The 16809-nt window shown below is 39.6% G+C and overlaps 1 protein-coding gene across 1 annotated transcript; it reads left to right on the top strand.

Moving 5' to 3' along the window:
* Positions 1-1568: 1568 nt before the first annotated feature.
* prom2 (prominin 2) lies at positions 1569-16441 on the top strand. The gene is made up of 24 exons (XM_068327314.1): positions 1569-1748; positions 2471-2787; positions 3827-3891; positions 4245-4450; positions 4614-4734; positions 6547-6610; positions 6738-6827; positions 8922-9118; positions 10109-10183; positions 10567-10630; positions 10727-10883; positions 10968-11120; positions 11208-11331; positions 11424-11512; positions 11969-12053; positions 12871-13014; positions 13118-13186; positions 13318-13410; positions 13512-13565; positions 13646-13726; positions 14717-14785; positions 14939-15028; positions 15189-15301; positions 15560-16441. Exons 2-24 carry the CDS (start codon positions 2535-2537, stop codon positions 15609-15611), a joined length of 2508 nt encoding a protein of 835 aa, XP_068183415.1. The 5' UTR covers positions 1569-1748; positions 2471-2534; the 3' UTR covers positions 15612-16441.
* The last annotated feature ends 368 nt before the right edge of the window (positions 16442-16809 follow it).

Below are 16809 nucleotides of genomic sequence, written 5' to 3'. Positions count from 1 at the left end.
ACAAAGGCTTCTCAATTTACCCAGGGTAAGTTGATCTGCAATTTAGCAGGTGCAACACAACTCTAATAAGCCACTATCAATGGAGTCCTGATTCGACGAGTCACTATGACAACAGACAAGAAGTGCTCCGTGTACTTTATGGTAGTCATCTCCACCAGCCTTTGGTCCTGCGGGGAGGCCAGTTGACGTTCTGTGGGGGGTCTGATTCCGTGTAAGGGGTCAGCAGCCTCTGTTGCCATGGGTAACCTCATTCCTCCAGATAAAAGCAAACAAAGTCTCCTGTGATGTTTTTATCAGAGTGGATTAAAGGATGGAGACAAGTCAGTCATTTCAAAAACTTTCAACTGCTGCATTGCAGTCTGTCTCTCAGGTAAGATTGCACATCTGTGAGTCATGGACCGACCCAGAACACTTTGCCTCCACATCAGAAATGTAGTCTGCAGCATCACATATAATCTAGAGTCTAGATTCTAGACAAATGTTAAGAATACGTAATAGCCTATTGTTTGTTTTCTCTGCTGAGCTAGTGAATCAAAGGATATGACAACCTATTAATAACAATAAAGCAAATTAAAGACACACTTCAATAACGATCCAGGTATAAAAAAGAGTAACGCACTCACAGGCTTAGATGTGGCTTTTGTGAATGTTTCACACAATTCCCTGCCAACAGAGGTTCTATCAATTTGAAGTCTGTTGAGAGAGAACACTGAGTGAATCATGCTGTTGCAGTACACTGGCAAACTAAATAGGAGTCGTTTCTTCCATGAGGGAATAAAGATTCTTCAATGCTTAAGGCTTCATGGACACATGAATCTCGCTTGATCTCAAACTACTCGTGTTATTGAGTCCCTGAGGTCAATCTCAATCTCCGAATAAGAGCCCTGCAAGGTCTTGATAAGTCTGCACAGGTCAAAGTCTTGGTAGCAGATTAAAGGATCAGCTTGTAATTGTTGACTTAGGGGTTGAGGTGAACTTCACATGAGCGACAGGGAGGCACATTGAATGAGAGAAATGAGGGACAAGACCGGGGCATACCTCAGTCTAGAGAACAGTGGTTCATTTCTTGCCTTTTTCAGTTGTAGTTACACTGTATTACCCGTTGTCTGTCTTTTTGACATTAAAGTAACATGGGCAAATGCAATTTCTTTGCTGTTGTAAGCATGTCTTCTTGGAAATCTTTAGATGTTGCCCATACCCAAAACTACCTTAACTAGCTATCTAAACCTGCATATTTAGAGCTGGATTGTCTTTTGATTTGACTCAACAAACACAATTTATTTAATCTAGATAGAATTAGACAAGGCTGGACTACTGATTACTCAACTAATTCCTGGAAATGTTTCACACTTCCCTGTTTTTCCCACTTTGTGAAATCACCACAAGTCTGAAGTACAAGTGAACTATAACTGAAAAATTTTAAGCAATTACTGAAACATAAACTTGACAATCCCCACCTTTATCCAAATAGTCACTTATAAATCCAGGAAGCAAAGGTTCTTCCTTCTCGCCCTTAACTCTGTTCCACGTTGCTCCCTCCTCCTTTCCCTGTTTCTCTCTGGAAGACTCTCCTCCTCTCCCTCCCTTCTCTTCTTAAATAAAGTGTGTCTCAGCGTTGCAAGCAGTTGTCTTCAAGGTGTCAGCAGGAGTCAAGCATATCAGATTTCTGCGGGACTGTGAGAGTCACACACCCCTTACTGAACTGAAGATCAACGGTGTGATCGCCCTTCACTGAGTGTCCAAACAAGGTAAGAACAAACAGCTTAATGCTAGATCTTGTTTTATTCTTTCTATCTGGTTCTTTTCACTTCCCTTCTCTTCACTTTGAATTCAGTTCTTTACCTTGAGCGAGTGCCAAGACCTGATAGACGGCTCAGATACTGTGTTTGTATAGTAAATTTTCTCAGGCTGCTGAGCGTCAGGTTGAAAAAGTTAATTTTGTTTCCCTCAACTATGTGAAGGAAGTAGACATTCTCATTTTAGAGGCTTATCTTCTAATGAAGATAGATTCACATACAAAAAATACACACAGTTAACAAGTCAGATGTGATGAAGTTCATGGTCAGAGTGAAGACTTGTTGCTTCTTGTTCTATAAATGATTTATTGTCTGATTGCTTTCGATAAACAGAGCAGATGGAGGTATCTGAACCAGATTCAGTTTTTCTGTGTGTTTACACTGTGAACACACCTGTGAAACCACCTAACATACTGTAATGATGCATAGTTCCCGGCATTATCCCCCATTATATGTAATATAGAAAGAGAAGCTGAAAGGGCACCGTTTTTTTGTTGTTGTTGTTGGAAACCAACCTGATTATGGCATTTACAAAATGTCTTTGCTGTTTTCCTTCTAATACTTTTTGTGTTTTACCAATTTTTCATTGAACTTTTTTGGTACATCTTTCTCTGTGACTGTAGGTTACTTCTCAAGTGTCCTGAGTTTATTCAGTCTATTTATCTCATTTCCAGACGTTTGGATATGAGGTGATCCCAACCCAGTCGCCTTCTATCGCAACCCTTCTTACCTGCAAACATGGGGTTATGTGCTAATATGAGGGGTTGCAGTCAGTGGAGCTGCACAGGACTGTTCAGTGTAGGACTGTTAGTGTTCGGATTCAGCATGGTCCAGTCAGTTTCTTCAGACAGTACTTGTCCAGCTGCCGAAGTCCCACAAAACCTCAACCAGCCCCAATACCACGACACAGCAAAGGATGATGGCATGGGATTCATCACAAATCTGGTCCAGTCCTTTCTGCACACAGTCCAGCCTAACCCCTTTCCAGAAGGTCAGTATCATCAGTATTATGTCAATTTGCTCATATCATTTGTGTGAAGACATTTATCACTTCATCTTGGCTGTTATCTCAGAGATAGAAAGGGTGCAACTTCAATCACATCAAAATCCTTTGATTTTGTCACATAGAGTACATGGGCTGGGTAAAAATACCCAACAGGGTCAAAAGTTACGTATATTATCTGCTCTAAAGCTAGTATTGCTCATACAAATAAGGCAATAGGAAGAGTTAATCAATACGCTGATGGACCTTTTGGTATGTTACCAGTCAATCTTTAACTTAAATGACCACTCTGACGTTTTTAGGCCCAGTGTTTCCTGGTGCTCTTGCTTGTTCCACACCTGTTGTCTTTCCCAACAAGTTCTTTTAATTGCTCCATAAACCTGTCTTTTTTCAAACATCACTTCCTGGATGAAAATGGAAAACATAATGGAATCCAAGACAACCTTTGTCCAGAGACATTAGCGTCAGTGTCATGTTGGGTACAATGGACACAGTATTGGACTTTAACCATCAGCCACTAAAGGACTCAATGAGTTCTTCTTTGCCATGTTCTGATAAGGCTAATTACTTGATAGCTTATTATAAACTGGGTTTTTGCTTTTCCTATCTGGTTCATCAGTACTGTAGCTAAATAATAAACTTCAATTGTATAAGTGTTGGCCCAGCAGCATTTCTGACATGAAGAACACCTGAATGTTTTTCCCCTTGTTCACTTTCATCTGAATTTTCTGAATTCTGTCCACATCAGTAGGTTTCTGTAGGGCCATAAACAGAGTCATTGTTTAGTATTTTTAGTGTAGAAACACCCAGTGTTCTATGAATACTGTTCTGGTTTCCCAGTTACCAAAAGTTAGAGATATCAGATTTCCACCTTCACAATGAGAGATTCCGATGTTTTGTACATGGCTTTGTCCCTAGTGGCTGGGCTTTTGTGGATAACCCGGACAGAGATGTATCAATCCAGACTAAAAGACTTGAAAGATATTCAAAAACCATATCTAACTTTTTCTCTCTGCTTTTTTTCTAGATCTGATCCTGGAAGTAGTGGAGGATTTTAAAGAGCAGCAGTTTAATGAAGAAACAATCCAAAAGGTAAGTGATTACCCTTGTTTCATTTCTTCCAGGATGTTGGTTCCATTTTATTGAACGGGAAAAAAACAGACACACCTTTCCTTGAGTACACACTCCAAGCTAACCCGGTAATTTGAGAATGCTGGATGATCACAGTCCACTTGAGTTACTGAGGTGTTTTCATCTTTTGTGATTGTTGACCGTCACTACAGTGAAGTAAAATGACTGCTGGTAACACCCCATTTACTGAATACCATCACTACAAATCACAAATATCCAATCCTTTTTGTCCACTTGCTGTTGAAATTGATATTTGTGTATTTAGCTGTCAGTTGTCTGCCTGACTCATGTTTTTGTTGTGTTTTTGTGTTCAGATCTTGGTGTTCCAAGCAGGTTTCCTGGTGTGCATGATCATCGGCATCTTGTATATCGTTCTGATGCCCATAGTTGGCCTCTTCTTGGCATGCTGTCGCTGCTGTGGCAATTGTGGTGGAAAGATGTATCAGAAACAGACATCCTCCATTAACTGTCACAGAAGAATCCTTTACTGGGGTGCATTCATCATCACAGCCATCATCTCGTAAGTGTTCGCTTAAATGTGTTTATTTGAACAGCATAATTGTGTTTCATGTAAGTGTAGAGAGAATAAAAAAACTGCCTCAGTGTTTGTGTGCGTGTCTTCTTTGAATTTAAATTATGGACAAGATACAATAATGTATGTGTGTTTGTGTGTATGTTTGCAGCGCTGGGAACATATGCATGTTTAAAAGTAATGACGTCCTCAGAACACGTGTGGACAAGAGTCCAGAGGAGCTCAACAATACAGTGGAAAACCTCCAAATGTTCTTCACTTCTTTGCATGAGGTAAGAAAGACTGTCATGTTGAACAAACACTGACTATGAGTCAGAAAATAGACAATGGTAAAATAATAGGGATAATAATAGAGACAGGCAGCAATTTACTTACCACTTAACCACTGCAAACAGCTGCTCAACAAATGAAACCCTGACTACAGCAGTGACAGAGACATACCGTACTTATGGGCCTAAAAACTTAACATGGAGAGTCACAGTAGTCAAAAGTCATTCCTGACCTCAGGTTCCTCCTGGAAACCTGACAGTATTTCACTGACACACTGCCTGTGTCGATAAAAACACAGCATTGGTTTGGCTTAGCTTACTTGCTGTTATTCAATAATTTTTTCATCGCTGTGACAGAATGCTTCATGTTGTCAGTTTCACAAGAGCGGACAACAACACAGACTCTGAGACACATCTTCACAAATTCCCCTTCACTGTGTGGTTTCTCAGACCAATATGATGACTCCAAGTGTGACTCCAAGTGCCTCATAAATGTTCCAAATAACTGCCTCTTTGATTGATGTTTCAACACACGTTCTTAAGAAGATGAGTGCCTTAGGTAAAGTCCTAGGCCTTGCATAGAGTAGTAATTAGTCAAATGGAGCGCCACATTTGAAACTTAAAAGTGTGAAAAGTCTGGTGTATTAATCAAAAGGAGATCAATTTACTTTCTCACAAAAAACACACATTCAAATAGAAATATCCTGTCTATCTTCAGCATTATGCTTAGGTTACTCCCATGGCAATGCAGTTGTGATTACTAACTTTTGTTTGTTCAACTTTTGTACACTCAACAACCAGATAGGATAGAAAGACGAGGGAGAAGGCCAGTGTGAGTAAGACCATAGATCAAAGCTAGTGCTTTGACCTATGCAAGTAGGTCAGGGTAAAATTTTGAATTCAGGGGTGTCGTGGGATGTTGCAGTCTGTGACTGCATTGGTTCTAGTTTGTTCTGTGATTGATCTCGTAAGTCAAACTACCCGAAAGTCAAGCTAATTTTTCCCATTTAAAACAACTAAAATAATTTTAATCCTCCCCAGCCTTGTAAAAAAGCTCAAAACACCCATATTAAAAAAGGCAAACATATTTTTCATCAACCAATAGTCACACATACTTTACCTGTGCATAATTAATTATATATAAGTTGCCCTGCAATGTCCTGGCGATGAGTTTGGAGTCTCCCCTGTCTCTTGTCCATATTCCGCTGGGATTGGCTTCAGCAACCCCCGTAACCCGCGCAGCAGAAGAAAGACCAGAAAATGGATGGATGGATGATAAAGTTTGAAGAAAAGCGTAAAAGCATGTCTTTACGGACAACACATGAGAAAGAACGAGATGCCGTCTCAGCTGATGCTGTACTCGTCTGCAGTGGTGTCCCGAAGCACAACTCGTAAATTGGATTTCCACTCGTAGATCGAACAAAAATATGGACAAAGCAATGCCTCTTACCTAAAAAGCCACTCGTGTCTCAAGGTACTATGTAGTACCATAGCTGCATGTAGTCCGTGAGCCATTGAGAGTATAGAACAAGAGGTGTTCTTTATCAGTCAACTGTTGAATAACGACTTTATCACACTATTTGAGTCAACATCTTTTGTATGATTAATGACTAGCTGAGCACTGCAGTATCAACACACTAATGTTAAGATTTTTTGGTATGTGTTTTAAAGCACAGACAGACGTATGCCTTGTATGTTTTCCTTCATTAGCAAAAATGCTCATTGAGTCAGTCCATAATACACTTTGTGATCCATTGCAGGCCACGTCTTTTTATCTCATTTTTGATAATTTGTCTTTCCATTGTTTGTCCCCAGCAAGTGAACAATGTGGTGGATGAGGGCTACAAAACCGTAAATGGGGTTACCAGTAACTTTGACGGTGAGAAAAGGAAATTAATAGTGTTAAAATGGAGGAAGTGTTTTGTTCTCTTTCAGTGCTGCATGTGTAGCTTCTGTTCGTGTTGTATCAGGACATTGTCTTACTACTTTCTATCCTTGTAATTCAGACATTGGACCTCAGCTGGGAGCAGAGATCCAGGATGAATTTGGGCTGACCTTGGGCCCAGTGTTACGCTCTGTTCATGTCCTGGACCAGGGTACTGTGTTCCCGCATGCTCCTTGTCCGTCTCACTAAGTGTGCATATTCAACAGGAGATCACTAATTTCCAGCAGTGGTCCTCCACTGTCAAGTTACATTGCATTAACTTCTAACATTTTTTGACTTTAGTAGATGTTGCATATTAAAAAAAACTGAGGAACAGAAGTACACTGAAAACACAGAATTTTTTAGATCAGACATGCTGCTACTCACCATGGACAATTTGTCTTTGATGTCCAGCTTAACTGATAGTCATAGTCAGTCAACTTTATCACATCCCACCTCAAAGCGATGATGCATTGCGATTGTCAGTGTTCATGGGTTCTTTCATTCGTTTGTATATCCACCAAAAATCTTCGCAACCGTTGCAGATAGAAAGATGAAACAAAAGGCACATTACTCGGTGATGAAAGTGAGATGATGACCTTGTCCTTGAGAAAAGTAGGTCACAGTCAAATTTCAACTTTTGTACTCTCAGGAATCAGAAAGACGAGGGAGAAGGCCAGTGTAAGACCATAGATCAAAGATAGTGCTTTGATCTACCTATGCACTAGCTTTGATCTATGGTCTTACTCACACTGGCCTTTATATGCACTAGTCTATGCACTAGTCAGGTACTACTTTCAGGGTACCCTGACCTACCCTGAAAGTAGGCCAGGGCAAGTCGCAGAATGTTGTCAAATGTACCATATATGCACAACATAAAGCACAGATGAAATTACAATCCTCTCAGACTCACAGGCAGTAAAAAAACACACGAAAGAACTGCTCTAGTGGGAGAGAGAGGAGCTGCTGCATGTGCATGTGCCGCCATCCTATCCTAGGCAACAGAACCCAACAGAACCCTCCAGAGTAAGCATAAGCAACAATGGTGGAGAAAAACTCCCTCATTGAGGAAGAAACTCTGGGCAGGACCCAGACTCTGGAGGGTGGTCATTCGTCTTGACCGGTTGGGTGGGAAAGGAAATATATTTGAGATGGAGATAGGGCAATAAAAAGAGAGAGGGACAGAGAGAGAGAGAGTGGCAGATAGGACAGATAAAATTTCCAGTCCAAATTGTGCTGTAGTTGCTGAAGTGGGGGCAGGATTTCCAGGCCTTTGGATTTCCCGTCTTCCATAATTGTTCACCACCTGTTGAGCAGAGGCACAAAGCCAGTGGCAGTATCTTGCATGGAAAAAAACTCCCACCTCCCAACAATAGTCATTTCCGGTTTGATCTTCCATCAATTAGCTTCCATAACAGGGACTGTACTAAAGTTATCAGAGTAGAAGTGGGAGTTAATGATTTTTAGCTTTACTCTCAATAAAAGAAAGTCGATTAATTAACCAAAAATCTGAGGTTGTAATTGCTCTGCTTTATGTTGACCACTTTATTTACACTGAGAATGCACCAGTTACATGTTGGATCATGGGTCTTTACATCCTGCTTCAAAGTGGTGATGTATTGTAATTGTTAGTGTTTGTGTGTTTGTCCGTTCGTCCACCAAATATCTTCGCAACCGTTGCAGATAGAAAGATGAAACAAAAAAACACCTACTCGGGCGTCAAAGGGGATGAAAATGAGATGATGAACACATGTATGATATCTGGATAAGTATATATATGATAAGTGTTTCTGCAAGATTAACTAGTACTAAGTGCCTGGCTAGAATAATCTTTTGATGAATAATAGGAAATGAATCCAATCCAATCCAAACTTTATTTGTTGAGCACTTTACCACAACCGCAGTCGACCAAAGTGCTGTACAGGCGAATGAATAAAAAGAACAAACATTATAGATAAAAGACAAAATGGCTCAAATATTATAAGTAAAGTTAATCAACTAGAAACATAAAACATATGAATTAAGTCAGTGTGAAATTTTTGCAGTATTAATCCACATGATGATAAAATAATGTTAGCATGTCTACTCAGAGTAATAGAGCACTTAAAATGATATTTCCTGTTGTTGTGTCTGATTCCTTTCAGCTTTTGAGTTTTGAATTCACAGCAGTCATCATTGTAAGAGTCATGAATACTAAGGATGATTCTGTTTAATGCCTGCTTATCCTCTATTTGTCTTTTTTATTTTTTATTTATTTCATGTATAGAGACTGCAAAGACAGACGCTCAACTAGACTTGCTCAGGTCTTCTGTGGTCCGGCTACAATCAAGCTTGAATCTCCTCCAGGCCAATGTCACCGCCGTTCAAAATCGAGTCAATGTGACTTTATCCAAATCGACCTGTATTGGCTGTGACACCCTGATACCTCAACTACAGACACCAACTTTTGATACTTCCTTCTCTGTAAGTGCTTGTTTTTTTAACCTAATGGAGCACTTTTTACATTCCGCTTTAAAGCGATGATGTGTTGTAATTGTCAGTGTATGTGTGTTCGTCCATCTGTCCGTTAGTTTGTTCACCAAATAGCCATAACCGTTGCAGATAGAAAGATGAAGAAAAAAAAGCACAGTACTCGGAAGGTAAATGGGATGAAAATGAGATGATGACCTTGACCCTAAGAAAACGAGGTCAAGGTCAAATTTCAACTTTTGTACGCTCAGGAACGGGATAAGATAGAAAGATGAAAAGGCCAGTGTGAGTAAGACCACAGATCAAAGCTAGTGCCCAATGACAGTAGGTCAGAGCACTAGCTTTGATCTTTGCAAGTAGGTCAGGGTAAAATTTTGAATTCAGGGGTGTCGTGGGATGTTGCAGGCTGTGACTGCCTTGTTGTGTTTTTAATTGAATGATTTAATGAAATGGCTGAAACAAGGAAAGCAAATTAATTGAGGCTGGTCTGGACATTCACTGTTGTAACTCAGTCATTTTGTGTGATAGAAGAGTGACTGCTGTTTGAACATGTTTACAGATTCCAGCCAATCCTGTTAATCACATTATCGTGAATCAATACTAGTCATTTATTTGATGATCAAACACCTCTGGGAAGACTGAGGAAATGAGACACATGAGAGCCTCTTTTTCTTCCCCCCTGTTCTTCTTGTTTCCTCCTACACCGGTCCTCCTCTTTTTTCCTTTCCTGTTCTCTAGCCATCTTCTCATTTATATCTCCAATACACAACATTGTCATGACAACAAGGAGACACTGACGAGAGGCGGAGATATACAGTAATGTCTTTTTCTTTGTTGTTAACTACTGTCCTGTCTTTTTGATGACGTTGACGTGAAGTCGTTCTTTTGCTGAAGTCTGCTGACCCCTCCTGGTAACTTAAAGTACTGCAGTATGAAGTGATCACGTGATGGTAACGCTCCTGTGCGACTGGTTGTTCATTACAGATGGATAGTTTGGATGATATCCAGACTACAGTAGATGAAATCATCAAAGTTAATCTCTCATCCCAAATCAAAAAGGTCAGTGACTTCTGACATAACAATTTACTCATGATAGTCACACTGTTTTGTTTTTTTCTTCATATAAGCGTATATAAGCCGTTAATCAGCCTCTGACATCTTGCATTTTTGTCCATTTAAGCCTTTGCACTGCATGCTGCAGTATTACCTGTAACACAGTGCCAGCATTTTTGCTTGTCTTATCTTCAAATGTTAGGGCAAAATTTAACCAGGGATGATGCAGAAAAATTGAGGCTGTTGTTTATTTACACACTTTGAGGTGAAGATGTTTGTGATTAGAGGTTATTAGAGACAGGTGATCAACGGCTAAATATTGAAAAGAAAGAAACACACTTTTAGATGTGGACTCCGCTGAATTAATGCACTGCATGTCTATATTACAGGTGGAGGATCAGTATGACAAAATCTCTGAGACAGTTGCCAGTGAGACCACAAGTGTAGTTCAGAGTGAGTCAACATATTTACTGCAAAGAAAATCAAAAAGTTGTTTCTCGTTGAATTTATTTAGCTGAAGCTTAATATTTGTTTTGTATGTGTTTTTAGGTAGCAAGAGCTTTTTAGATGACATAAAAAGACAGATCTACCTGATGATGAACGAAATCCCTTTATCGGCTCTGACCAACGCGTCACAGACTGTGGAGGAGGTCTACAACGAAATTTACAAATATGTACCGGAGGTTGACAAAGTAGATGATATCAGGTACGAAAACAATCCTGATTGTACAGATCCATGAGCAATGCATCAACAAGTATTTGAAGTCAAGAGGTGTCTGTGTTTCTGCAGATGGGGGCTGTGCCTGCTCCTCTGCCTTGGGGTCCTCCTGGTGGTGTTGTGTAACCTCCTGGGTCTCCTCCTAGGTCCTCTGGGTCAGAAATCAAAAGTGGACCCCAAAAGACGCTCATGTATCTCTAACTGTGGTGGCATCTTCCTGATGATGTGAGCGCCGGGCTGTGGTTCTGTTAGTCACATGACATCTAGCTACTCTGAACACGTGATTGATCTCTGACTTGGATGTGGTTGCAGGGGAACTGGTTTCAGCTTCATCTTCTGCTGGTTGCTCATGATCGTGGTTCTGCTGCTCTTCCTGCTGGGGGGCAATGTTTATACTCTGGTCTGTCATCCGTGGAGCACTGGACGTCTGCTACAGGTAGCGACAAAGAGAGATATTGCAACAACAAAACAGATGCTATGGTCAATATCGTTCAATATGCTCAATATTGTTGTCACCTCTTTCCCCAGTTCATTGAAACTTCAGGCTTACTCCCAGAGCTGCCAATAGGTCCAGCTTCTGGATTGAACATCAATGTCTCTCTCTCTGAATTGTACAGGTTTGTGATACAAATACTCACAGGCTGGTCTCCATGCTGCTTAGATTCATTCACATTTTTATCCAACACACAGCTTTCCACCACATAACAACAATAACAATAACAATAATAATAATAGTAGTAATGATAACAACAACAGCAACAACAGCAACAGCAACAACAACAACAACAACAACAACAACAATAATAATAATAATAATAATAATAATAATAATAATAAAACATTCAAGCCACTCATTTCTTTTTTTCTTTTGGACTAAAAATCATAATATACTTGACACTTACTCAGTATTTGACGTCCCTTTCCATATATTGTTTCTGTTTTCCTTATTTGGTTTTACGTTTCTGTGTAAATGTTGTCACATTTATTATGCAAGAAAGGTTAGAAAAATCTTTTATATTTGATGATATACTTGACAATAAACTTGATTCTAAACTTCAAGTAAATTCTTTCAGCGACTGTCAGGAGAACCAGCCGCTGTGGACAGCACTCCACATGGATGAAGTTATAAACCTGGACGAACGACTCAACGTGTCTCAGGTGAGTCTCTTTGTAGCAAAAACTCCGATGAGGTTATTTTTATTAAACATTTGCTGAGAGCAAATCCTCATTTCCTCTAACCCAGGGGTGTCAAAGTCAAATACACGGAGGGCCAAAAAAACAAATTTGCTACTAGCCGAGGGTCGAACTGGTTCAATGTTTATTAAAACATATTGAAATGAACATAGTCTATTGTAACAAGAGCTAACACAGTGTATATATTATATTATATTATATTATATTATATTATATTATATTATATTATATTATATTATATTATATTATATTATATTATATTATATTATATTATACTATATTATATTATATATATTATTTAATGATTATACGAATAAAGGAATACTGTATTTTGTAATGGCTCAGTAACTTCAAGGGGAAACCTTTTCAACCGGCAAACAGCAAAAAAGTAAATGCCCTTCACATCATGTAGAAACAAATATAAAAATTTAACTGAATTTTAAAACTGAAAATACTTCTGAGGCTGACCCTGATATTTGATGTTCAACCTCCGCTCTGATTGCTGATAAACAGTGAAACCAAAGCCTGCTTGCTGTGCTACAGTGACTTCCACTACTGTTACATTGTGGGGAATGTAGTTTCGGTGCGTGCAAAACACCAGCAGGCGGATGTAGCCTGCAGGCCGGTTCTAATAGTAAATACCGGTAAAAATCATTCGCCGGGCCATAAATAATTTGTCACGGGCCAGATCTGGCCCGCAGGCTTTGACTTTGATATATGTGCTCTAACCATACCTCATCATGCTCATCCTCTTCCCTCCCTCTATTTTGATTGTTCACAGTACACTGACCAGATCCAGAACTTATTCAATAGCACAGACATTAATTTGTCCACCATCACCATCTTTAACCCCTATGTGAGAAACGAACTCAGAAGACTTGCGGACATATCCAAAGATTTTGACTCCACTCATATAATGCAGCAGGTAGTCATCATTCATAACCTTCCCTGTTTTTATGTGTACATTCCTGTCATTGCATGTGTGACATTTGATTGTGGTCTTCTGTTCCTTATTTTGCTTCACTCAGATGAACGACATGTCCAACATAAATTTGACTCCAACGGCAGATAAACTTGATGCGCTTGCTGGGGTCCAAGTGAGTGACAATGTATTTACATGAAGCTGATGTTGTACAGTTTGTCTGCATTCTAAAACTGTAACATTTTAAGTCACTGTTTTTCTTGTCGCCATGGTAATAGAGTTCATCAACCATTATTTTTTTTCCAGGTAGATCCTGAAATCAAATCAGAGCTTGAAAATGAGGCCAGAGACCTCAGGCAGATCCAATCCAACATAGACACATACATCACACCACAACTGGTGAGTAGAGACCCTAACCTGGTCACCATTTCACTTATTCCACACATTATGGTTTAGATTTTTTCCTAACCCTAACACACATTTCTTACTTTTTCCCTCAGGAAGACCTCAAGTCCATCATCAAAGAGCTTCAAACCACTGTAGGGAAAGTCGAAGTGAGTACAAAACCAAGAGTCATGGTCATCCTCCTCTCATTCTCTCTGTTGCTCATTCCTCTCCTCTTGGACTCTTCCAGGGAATCGTGGGGGACGTGCTGAGCAGTGAGGAAGCAGCACAAGACTTCCTCACAACAAATACAACACTGATAGTTGAGATTGTGAGTAGGGCCATGAGTCACATGATCTCCATGTGGTTTGTTAATGCCCGAAGTCAGTCAGTTGTTTAGCCAGAGGGGGGTGAGGAAGAGGTGTTACAACCCTGAGTACAGGCGTGCTATTCTTGGTTGAAACCATGTGCTAGTAAAATATTAAATGATACGTAAAATCATATATATGATGTATGACTTTTTAATGATTAAATAATTCATTTGGGATCAAAATTCACAGTAAAAACACCAAAAATATTAGCATTGTAAATTTCTCTAGTGACATTTTGTAGTGTGTCCCCCCATTAGCATTGATCACAAGCAGTAAACTTCTCCTTCATGGACTGGTGTAACCTCTCGATATCATCCTGTGGGATGGCAGCTGCACTCTTGAAAATTTAATTTTGTCCCCAGTTTTTTGGCTTATTTAGGCTAATGGGTTACTCGAGGCCTGTTGGATTTACCTTAAATAAACTACATTATCAATATTCAATACCTTAAGAAGCAGAGTAGCAGTATGGACCGGTAATGGATTTTTGTAAAATAATGGATCTTTATTTCTCAAGAGAATAAGCTCTACAGAGACAATACTTCCTATTTGGGCTTTAAATTTGGGTCTTTCTACAGGATTTCTTGATAAGTGTAATAGAGTGTAATAGAAAATAATAATAAATAAAAGAGAATATTAATAAGTAATGGAGAATACCACCAGACTTATCTTTCATTAATTTAATACATTAAGTAAAGCCACACTGATCAAAAATCAAATGTGCTTTATTGGAAAAACCTTGGTGCTGCCCTTGTGTTGCCTAATCATATTGTCACTGCAGTTATTCACAATTCACTTTAAAGCATTTACTCAGAATTATTCTCCTGAGAAGGCAAGACGTTCCACTGACTCCTCATGACCGCCCACTCTAAAGCGGGGAGAAAAATGTGTGGAATTTACTCTCTCTCTCTCTCTCTCTGTCTCTCTCTCTGTCTCTCTCCGATCGATCCCAGGAAAGCAAAAAGTTTGTGGATTGCCAGCTGGGCTACTTTACTTTATATGCAGACTGGGCCAAACTCTCGGTAAAGACCCGGCTCTCTTTGACATGCTGTGCATGTGTCATACACACCACATCACAACACACTGTACCTTACACATCCATTTTGCAGCCAGTGTTTTTGGATACATACAACCTTTTTGTACAGCACATCTTTGACCACTGTGTTCTCCTGTAGCTCACAGAGCAGTTGGGCCGCTGTGGACCGGTGGCAGGAGCTGTGAACTCTGCAGAGCTAATAGCCTGTTCATACGTGGTGGAGTCTGTGGTGAGGATTTTATTAGCTCAACTGATATTAGTTTTTGACAACTATGCTGTTGTCTGGAGAGTAGGAAGTGATTTAAAAAAACATAAAACAAATGATTGTACATCCTCATGCTGTTAACACTTCTGCATATTATTCACTCTTGTTCTCTCTCTCTCTGTAGAATGCATTCTGGTTCAGTCTGGGCTGGTGCATAATGTTCTTCATTCCCAGCATCATCTTTTCTATCAAACTTGCCAAACACTATCGGAAGATGAAGAATTCTGATGTCTATGAGTAAGTGGAACCAATAAAATGTCAGAACTCAGAGCTTACGTACTGCGGGGAACAGGAGTGTCTGATGACGAGATTGCTTGCATGTGATCAGGAGAACAGGAGGAGGGAGTGAGGGGAGAGACAGAGGAACAGAAAGAAAAAGGGAAATAGCTGAGGATCCATGAGGAGTTGGAGACCAATTCTAACAGATGTTCATGAATCTCATTACTTTAACCTCCCTGCCTGACCTTTGACTTCTGTTCACATCTCTGTTTACAGTGACCTCATAATCATGAACCATTTCCCACGAGCCCAGCTGAAAGCCTCATAAGAAGTCAGCATAAGGGGCATCATGCTTTGAGAGACTGTAGACGCACCAACTCTCCACTGCACAGATGTGTCTCAATCTCAATCTGATAGGAAATCTCAAGCTGAAAAAAAAAAAGAGTTTGGTTAGACTTTTATTAATGCCATTTTTTCACGATAAGTTGGAGAAGGCAGTGTTCACACAGTGCATTTCATTCACCACATGCAGCTTCTTTGAGTTGACCTCAAACAGTGCCTCTGGGCATCAGCAGGGCTTTTTATAAATTGCTTTTTAAATGATTTTATTTTTTTAATGATGTTTATGTATTTAATTGATGACCTTTTGCTGCTGTGGAAGTCTGATAAGATATGCACTGTATTTCATGTTCTAAAGCTCCTTGTTGTTTGAAGCTGATCACATTTATACATTCATGTATTTAGAATAGTGCACTCAGATCACCATGTGCTATTGTGCTAACAGACAGAGATGTGCCTGCCTTTATTTCTATCCCACCAGGTGTGGAAGTGTCAGTTACTTAATTACTTAATTTACTTAGTTACTTAATTATACTTGCACTAAATTAGAAAACAAATACATACTTGGTATATAAATTATGCAATTCATACTTTTTTTTTAAATACCTGAGAACTGATGTCACTGCTGGTTAGCACTTGAACATATTCTCATATGTTTTTCGAAGTCTTGATTTTTAATGTTTCTCATCCAACATTAGTAAATTTTATTTTCTTTCTGTCACAAAGCACTTTATATGGTCCGTTTGCACATTGTGATCACAAGTTCGTGAGCTTTTGTTGTTGTAAGAATAAAATTGTGAGTAAACATTTTCCCTGATCCACAACTGCACTCAGAGTGTTGTGTGTTTGTCTTTCTTTGGGCTGTAACATGTAAGGAATCTCAGGATTGGTCAGCACCCTTTTAACATGCCAACCGTGTAAGCGATTTTACACTGTTCACATTTGGTGCCACAATGAATCTGCTGTGTTTATGGATCTTTATACTTTCACAGTTAATGCGTAACAATAAGAAGGTGTAATAGTTAACATGATGGTTTCGCAATGCGCTGGCGACACAACCGAAGTGTACCCTTCCTCTTGTCCATAGTCAGCTGGGATTGGCTCCAGCGCACCAGTGACCCACAAAGTGGAAAAAGCGTTTTGAAGACTGATCGTCTTGTCTTCAAGAAAATGAATGGATGGATGGA

This window comes from Antennarius striatus, chromosome 11 (assembly GCF_040054535.1).
Source record: "Antennarius striatus isolate MH-2024 chromosome 11, ASM4005453v1, whole genome shotgun sequence".
Lineage (NCBI taxonomy): Eukaryota > Metazoa > Chordata > Actinopteri > Lophiiformes > Antennariidae > Antennarius > Antennarius striatus.
This window is presented reverse-complemented; position numbering and strand designations above follow the sequence as displayed.

What these genes read in the sequence shown, in the direction of transcription:
- prom2 (XM_068327314.1), top strand. Translation starts at nt 2,535, where the DNA reads ATGGGGTTATGTGCTAATATGAGGGGTTGCAGTCAGTGGAGCTGCACA. An exon ending in ATGAAGAAACAATCCAAAAG is followed by an intron (nt 3,892 to 4,244) that starts GTAAGTGATTAC and finishes TTTTGTGTTCAG; the next exon opens with ATCTTGGTGTTCCAAGCAGG. An exon ending in CCACTCATATAATGCAGCAG is followed by an intron (nt 13,015 to 13,117) that starts GTAGTCATCATT and finishes TGCTTCACTCAG; the next exon opens with ATGAACGACATGTCCAACAT.